Here is an 8,324-nt window from a genome sequence, read left to right as displayed (position 1 = left end):
CCCCCCTCCCTCCCCCCAACCAACCCCTCAAATCCCTCAAGCTCAAAAATGATAGGTGTATAACTTGTGTGTTGTAGCAACAGTCATTCTGTTTCTGTCAAAACTCTGAAATGCATATTATTGTAATCACTATGATAGCCAAGTGCGAAGTATGCAATTTTCGCTAAATTTTCAAAATATAGACGGGTAAAAATCCAAGAATTTACTCCGCAATATCGATATAAAAGAATTCAGAATTTTTTTATAAAATTTTATGAGCTTCAGACGCCGTCTGAAGCGAGTTGATTATATCTTTTTCTTCGAATAAATGTAAAACCTTTCACTTTCTATAAATATGACTACGAAATATCTTTTGAACAGTATAGAACTAGAAAATATGTGGCAAAATGAACTTGAATCATTTCCACTTTTTTGACAACTCACAATGTTTTATCTTTTTTTTTTTACTACGTGAAACATTTCTAAGTTCACGTTTTTTCACTAAAACGAATAAACACGTTCAAATATTTTGCTTATAGCGGAGTGCAATTTGAATTGATCTTGGAAGATGATCACATTATTTTCGTCCAAATACCACTTCCCAGCTACAAGGGAAGGTTCAAATTCATTTCCAGGCTACTTAACTTATTACGTAAAAACTATAAATTAGATGTGAAACGAATGCGGGACCAATTTTCAATTTTTTTTCTGGTCTTTGACTATTATTTACAACTTTCCTGAACAAGTCGGAATATTTCAAAATCCCAACTAAGATTATTCCCTTTCTTGTGATATAATTTAGGGTGTTTCTTGACTTCATAATCTTGAATACACTTAAAGCGATCTTCGAGAGGATAATGATTATTTCCTTTGAGATACAACATACTGGACATAAAACTGCCCAAAGCTTCAAGTTGTAGACGTTTCAGAATAATGATAGTTACCATACCATTCGCCACTTTCGAAACCACAAGGAAACTGGGTCGAGTTAACTTTCGCAAAGGCCTCTGGGACTGTTCACCAGTAGCTGACCGGCGAGTCCCAAGTAACAACGGATCCCAGAAATAATTTCGGTGTTCCGTAGCTTGCGTCGCAGCGCCGATATCCCTGTTCTGTGCCCCCAAAGGACTCAACGAATAGCAGGAGCCGAAACCGAAATCTTACTCATAACCACCCGCCATCTGAAAACCGAAGACAACGATATAGATAACGACAAAATCATGACCAGACTCCAAAAATATTAACTTACAACTCTTCTCTACAAATATAACTTGTACCTATCATCATAATTGTTTTTTTTTTTGTCCTTTAATTAGTTTTCCGTTTTCTTGGTTTAATGTGGAACCACATTTTTTCTCATTTCTTTCCTTTTTTTCTGCGAAACTGTTACTTTGTCCATCTCTTTTTTTGTGACATCTGTAATATTTTAAAACTTGTGAGACTGACCTGCCTCGATTAGTTTTAGCTACCTGCAGGTCAGTCAGATTTGATTGTAAAAGTTTTTTAATATATAATAAATAAACTCGAAACTTGAAAACTTAAAACTTTGCACGCGCTAAAGGACTGATGGGAAAAAAAGCTATGTCACTTGGATTCTCAGGGGGCAAACAAAATAATGATAAAAGCTGCCAATGCAAGAAATCGCGGTCGCATTTGCTTTTGATTTAATAGTCTAGCAAAAAGTACATTTCGAGTTTCGACAAGATTTACGACATTATTGTTTGTTGTGAGGACATCTACGGTAGATACAGCATCCAAAGAAGTAACAATTTTTTTTACTTCTACCCATAATTTGCCATCATCGTCTTTATTATGAAACGTTCTTTATTTTCTGTTGTCTAGAGCAAACAAACTCTACCGCGATTTTTTGCACTGGCAGCATGTATCATTTGTTTCCCCCCCCCCCCCCCTCCGAGGAACCACGTGACATTGCTTTTTTTCCCATCAGTCCTTTAGCGCGTGCAAAGATGGCGGAAATCGTGAATAAGGTCTATTGCCGAATGTACGTTTCGAATTTCCTTTCATAATGATTGGTAACTCGACAATAGTTTTTTTTTTAAGAGCTAAACATGGCACGTAGTCAAATCCTGGTACACAGGTGGGACCCAGAACAAGGATTTCGGCGCTGCTTCGCAGACCGACTTAACCAGATTTTTGTTTCGGATGTGACGCAGGCTTGGCGTTCCGGTCCCCTCCTTGTTTCTAAAGCGGCGAATTTTCCGACCTTTCCGCGCCGATTCAACGAAATGTAAGAAAAACTGTTCTTCGCACAACGGGCTAAATGGTACCTTCTACTTTGTAGATAATTTAATCATAGATTAGTTTTGTTTTTCAAACTTGTCACCATTTTCCACTCCTGCTGGCGATGCCACCGGGATGACGTCGATAGAACGGAAGTGGGTTGAAAGAATGATCGGAAAAAAGGCTTCGTGAAAGTCCTGGAGGGTCTGCAGGGCTTGGATTCGGCTGCTTCGTTTCGACGTTTGGAGTGTTCTTCATATCTAAGAGGAGAAATTAAAGATAAAGATTTTCACTCTCATGGAAAATGAGGGAACATTTCATTGGAAACTATGACATGACCAGGAGATGGTATTAAAGGGAATATGTCATAGTGCGTTTCATTTTTTTTCTCAAAGCTGAGCTGAAATTATTTGTTCTTAGTCCTCCGGGTTTGTTTATACGTTGAACAAAATATCTTTCATTTCAACGTGTTTTTTAAAGTAATTTCAAAAAATCGTTTAACGCGATACATCATTACAAAAGTATTTCCTGTACACATTGGGCCCTGAACAATGTTGACAATTGTACTCGACGATCTCTAAAGGGAAAATATAAAGAGGGTTTGTGAACAGGCTAAAACTGCAGCTGTCAACACAATTCAAACTTCCTCCATCATCACACGACGGCCACGTTCAACATCGCCAAACTAAGTTTGTATAAACCAGTCCTGGCCAAGCCAAAAAGGGTGTTGGTGACGCGCGAAATTCTAGTTGTAGCCTGCGTAGCAGGCGCTTGGAAGGAATGGGCGCAAGGAAGAACTGGACGCGCGAGGGAGACACACCAGGAGAGAGGGGGCTCCCTCTCCTTTCGCGTGTCTCCCTCGCGCGCCTCGTTCTTTCTTGCGTCCATTACTTCTAGCAGGCTATTCAAGCACCAGGTGACAACGGAAATAAAGTATTGTAAAGTAAATTCTACACCTCTTCAAGAAAACGGTTAATATAACGTAAGACCCACCTTGAATTGTCAGCAGCATTTTCTTTCTGGCTCCAAACGCGGTGATGCCAAGTTCCTTTAAGTCCTCTTCGGTTAAAGTCATAAATGTTGGCAAGTCAACCTTAAAAAGATTACAGAAAATGTTGGCGTTATAATGAGTTAACATTGACAAAATTAAGTCCCCGAAAATTCGTCCACAAGAAAAGTCCTTCTAATTAATCAATACTGAATTATTGGGGACGAACCAAATAAAACAAAATACACTATTTAAGGGGCTGTGTCACAAGAAGGTTTGCAGTTTTGGGTCAATTCTGTGCTGAAGTCACTACTTAATGCCTTTACCCATGAACAAAATGCTTCTGTAGAGTTATACGGAGGATATCAAACAGATTTCGTTAGCGAGTACAAACCATAATTATATTTTTTTGGTGAATTTTACAGGCATAGCATTATAACTTGAAAAACTAAGTTGGCCCATTATAGCCCCAAATCCATGACGTCCATCCTTGTCATCTGTTGTAACAGACGACAGGAGACAGTTTCAATACCTAAATAAAGTCTTGAATAACAAACCTCGACGATTTTTGTGGAATTCAATTAATGAGAAGAAAAGGTTTGGCTTTTTAAAATTTGTAGCGTGACTCACTTATGTCCAAGATCGATCTTGTTAGCAAATTGTTTTCGCAATTTTAAGGCGAAAGAAATGATTCACTAGAAAATTTGGCAAGTCACTCACATGCAAATATCGCAAGAGTAGCAAGAAGAACAAACTTAACAAAATCATAGACTTGGAGAGAAAAAAAGTCAAGAAAGGCCTCGAGAAGTCTGCAAATTTCGCAACAATCGCGAGATCTTTGTCAAATTTGTTCTTCTTACTACTCTTGCGATATTTGCAAGTGAGTGTCTCACCAAATTTTCTTGTGAATCATTATTTTTGCTAAAATTGCGAAAACAATTTGCTAGCAAATTTTTGCTAACAAGATCGATCCTGGACATATTGCTTTTAAACTGCAGCCTGCCTGCAGATGTCTCCCATTTCCGTCACTTGTCACTTTTCCTTGAGCAATAAAAGAAACAGGAGACGTCTGTAGGCAGGCTATTAAAAAGCTTGTGAACGAAAAGGTAAGTCGTAACCATGGGAATGTGAAATGAGCGACGGGGTTAGCTGAGTCGGTAGAGCGCTGACCTCTAAAGCGTTAGGTCTTGGTTTCGATTCCCGGGGCTAGGCCAACACTCAGCGTCTTAAAATAACTGAGAAATAAATTTACTGTCTTATTTATCTTACAAACAGCTAGACCTTCGATGATGGTCAGAAAGAAGGTGGTTATGAAGTAGAGATAGTTACCTCTTGCTCTTGAAAAATACTATAATACTTCGTAAGGCCAATCTTTTCAAATAGATCAAAAAGTTCTAACAGAAAAAAACAATAACGAGGGAACAAACATTACTTACAAATAATAAACAAACAGCACTAAGGGATATACATGTAGTGAGGCAAAAGCGTGTAATATTAAGCAAAGTACCCAGTGTTCTGCAGAATCCACTTTTGCGCATAAAACCACCAAATTTGATCATAAAATACTAAAGTAGAAAGACAATTTCCAAGCATAATAAAAACGTTTCTTGTTTTTTACTTCGCGGCCGGTTATACAGTAGTGCCTCATCTTGTTATAATCATTTTTATGAGTAGATAATTTTGTACGGATAATGTAACTTTCATTAAACTTGGTGGCTCTAAAAAGAGCAAAGCGAATCGACTTTATTATACAGCGAAATGTGATTGACTGGTGCACTCAATCTCTGTTTTGGATTTGTAAAACTCAAGTTAAACCGCTTTGTAGTGAGTCTCTGTAATTACAGATTATCTCACCTGAGCAATGTGAGAGGGATGAACAGCTGTTTCTTCTGGAACCAATTGCTCCTGCTCTGGAGCTTTCACCTGGAAAAACAAAACAACAAGAAAGAACATGGCACAGGTTAGTAGCACTCGTGCCACAAGCGGCCCAAGTCCCTAGCATGGAATAATAGCCTACCGTATTTATTTGCTCGAAACAGGGCCGCTGTGCTTATTGATTTTTTTCGATTTATGAGCAACAATAGTGCTGAGAAGATGCGGCGCTTATTCGAAGGCGAAGCTCTGTCGAGGAAAAACGGTAATTTTAACTAACTTCAACTCCAATTCTCAATTCTAGGATCAAGTGAAAACACTAAAGAGAAAGCTACTTCTTTGCTTTATTTCCGACCCTAGGGAGACAAGTAAGAATTTCTCTACTTTAAAAGATCCCAACATTTTCAATTAGACAAGAAGACACAACAACGTTCATAAAGTAAAAACAAATCAACTGTAGCAGCTGCTAATAGTTTAGTTTACGAGCAAGTTCAGGATGAAATAATTCGAAATTCCTCTGCGTGAGTGCCCCGTCTCAGAAGGGCCACTATCATTACACCAAACGATCCCCAAACGAAATTAAACGATCAGAATAATTACACAGTGATATACGTACTTGATAATTCCTCCTCCTCAAATCGTTCCGTCATGAGCGTAGCCTGCAAAAATTGAAAACTTTACTTGCACACTAAAAATATTTTTTTCTGGATTCCACTGAGCAGCGGCCAGTATTCTTAAGTACTAGTGTTCTTTTTTACAAGTCGAGAACCTACTCCTCTGCGAGGGCCTCTTTTTGGCCCTGGGAGATTGAAGAGAGCGAAAAAAGCGAGAGAGGGGACAATAGGGAGGGGAAAGAGAAGGAGAGATACAGGCGGATTCATCGTGACGTCATTGTTAACATTTTTGCTCATTAGCATAATAGTTTACCCATAGAGGAAGTAGCCGTATAGACAAATTCGGTACAAAAATTGAAAGAGCTGGTTAATTTGAGCAGTTTGTGAACGTTTCAACTCTTTGCAATCAATAACAAAGAAAATAGGAGCAATCAAACACTGCGAAATTGCTGGGAGGCAAAACGCTAATGAGCTTTGGGGTTTTTTCAAAGAGAATTTCTCCGAAACTATTCGGTACATCGGGCTCAAATTTTCAGATATAACTAAAATTGTTATGCTCTTTCAATTTTCAGAGATTATATTTTATAAGCATATTCTAATGAGGAAAAGAATGTAAACAAGGATTCGCCTGTAGTAGAGAGATAATAGGGAGCTTTAGCAACGACGACGGCGACGGCAACGAGAACGGCAAAAATGCAATAGCTTAATACATAAAACAACAACTTTGCACGTGCGTAACACTTCTTGGAAAATTTCTTTGCCGTCACTGCCAACTACGACGAGAAAATGTCTTATTTCACGTTTTATTGAGGATGTAAACAAGCGACGCACAATATATTTTTCTTTCTCTTTCTAAACTTGAGTGCGGTCTTCAAAGTTTGAAAAAACGGGAATTCATTTTAAAAGTGATGTTTTCGCTGCCGTCGCCGTCTTCCATGCTAAAGCTCCCTAGTAGAGAGATGGGAGTTCCTTCCCCCTTTCGCTTTTTCCATAGTCTTTACTATCATGTGGACGAGAAGAACTCCCGATCCCAATTTAGAGATACCGTAAAATTCCGAAAATAAGCCCCTCCATATATAAGCCCCTCCAAATATAAGTCCCCCAAACTCGTAACGCAAAAAACCCTCCGTTAAATCACCCATCCAAATATAAGCCCCCCCCCCCCCCCCGGGGGGCTTGTACTTGGAAATTGCCCTCAAATACAAAGTAAAACAAAGCAAAAAGGGTAAATTTCTTTCAGACTATAAGGCTAGCACAATCGATTTTGGAACACAAACGTCCCTCTGTAGATAAGCCCCTCCAAATATAAGCCCCTCAAAAAGGGCCTTTGAAAAATAAAAGCCCCGGGGTTTATTTTCGGAATTTCACGGTATAAAGCAAGCCAGAATCAATACGTACCTCAAAACTACTTCTGCCGCGGGACTCTCTAGGACCACAGCAGAACAACGAAGAAGGATTGGAAGACTAGAAAGAAAATGATTTATCATGGGTTATGTAACCCTTTCTTTGGGGTGTTACATGGTATGCTGTTACAATTGCTTCATTAGCGGTAGGCTATATATTTGAGTAGTTGTCATTTACATTCATTCGCGTCTTACGACCGTCCCTACGCCCTCAAATTTAAATACCCAGTGACTAGGGGTTATCAGTTTCTCTTAGATGTAGTTTTTGCATGCTGCTATATGAAAGGTTCAGCACGTTTACGTTATCATTGTTACACGAGCATAGTTTAGATCGGTTTGTAGGGTGGCTTTCTTACTGTATTTTTTTACATTTCCGAGTTTTCATTCTGTTTGTTGTATCATTCCCATCCATTTTGTTAATGAAGGCACAGTAAAGAGGGTCGCTGCACACGGTTCGTGTTGACACACCCCAATTGTGGTTGCCTATTACATGATAAATGCTTTATATTCGTTTGAGCTGGGAAGCCAATTAGAATATAACATGAAATACTGTATCGTAACTGTATTATAATCTAGAATAACTGAGCGTAGAGTAGAAAAAAAGGCCTTCATTTAAACTCACTTCAAAGCTACCGTTGAGTGGTCCATTATAAGGCAACAAATTCCCCTTGTTATTGGCCTTGAAATCCAACTGAAAAATGAAGGAGGTGTTAGCACATTGCAGTCAAGCTAGGTCAAGTGTACCCCCCAAGATTCCATTAATGAATTTACCATTTGAAAAGTGAATCTGTTGGTAGTTCCCGCAGCCAGTATCAAATTCAAATCTGCAATCCTGCATGCGTAATAACCAGTGAATTTTTTTCGATAACTTCTCTGTATTCGGACAGATTCCGGAAAATATCTTTGAATGGACTAAACTGCTTTGAAGACATTTACATCAAACTCAAAAAAATTGAGCTACTCGAAATTTCATAATTATCACTGCTTATTACGCATGCAGGAATGCAGAGATTAATTAATCTAAAATCTACAACTACCAACTGATTCAACTTTCGAAAAACAAATTCATTAATGGAATTTCGTGCATTATGGCCTATGTGAAAGTAGTGAATTGTCAGTGCTCAACCCTAATCACTGTAGTCAGTGCTCACTCCCATATAAGAAATTATTTTGTGTAGGGATCACAAGGTGTCCAAGGTCAGTTCAGAGTGTGGAAACAAGTGTTTA

At 38.7% G+C, this 8,324-nt stretch overlaps 1 protein-coding gene across 1 annotated transcript in view; it reads right to left on the bottom strand.

The window, feature by feature from the left end:
- Positions 1-1,926: 1,926 nt before the first annotated feature.
- Positions 1,927-8,324, bottom strand: part of LOC140929003 (protein bicaudal C homolog 1-B-like) — a 30,987-nt gene continuing 24,589 nt past the window's right edge. The window contains exons 25-31 of the mRNA XM_073378816.1: positions 7,720-7,788; positions 7,093-7,158; positions 5,697-5,739; positions 5,063-5,131; positions 4,538-4,602; positions 3,214-3,313; positions 1,927-2,480 (exon numbers count right to left, since the gene is read on the bottom strand). Of these exons, the coding sequence (XP_073234917.1) occupies positions 2,320-2,480; positions 3,214-3,313; positions 4,538-4,602; positions 5,063-5,131; positions 5,697-5,739; positions 7,093-7,158; positions 7,720-7,788 (573 nt within the window). The 3' untranslated portion in view covers positions 1,927-2,319. The remainder of the gene's footprint in view (positions 2,481-3,213; positions 3,314-4,537; positions 4,603-5,062; positions 5,132-5,696; positions 5,740-7,092; positions 7,159-7,719; positions 7,789-8,324) is intronic.

Source organism: Porites lutea, chromosome 2 (genome assembly GCF_958299795.1).
Source record: "Porites lutea chromosome 2, jaPorLute2.1, whole genome shotgun sequence".
In the NCBI taxonomy this organism is placed as follows: Eukaryota; Metazoa; Cnidaria; class Anthozoa; order Scleractinia; family Poritidae; genus Porites; species Porites lutea.
This window is presented reverse-complemented; position numbering and strand designations above follow the sequence as displayed.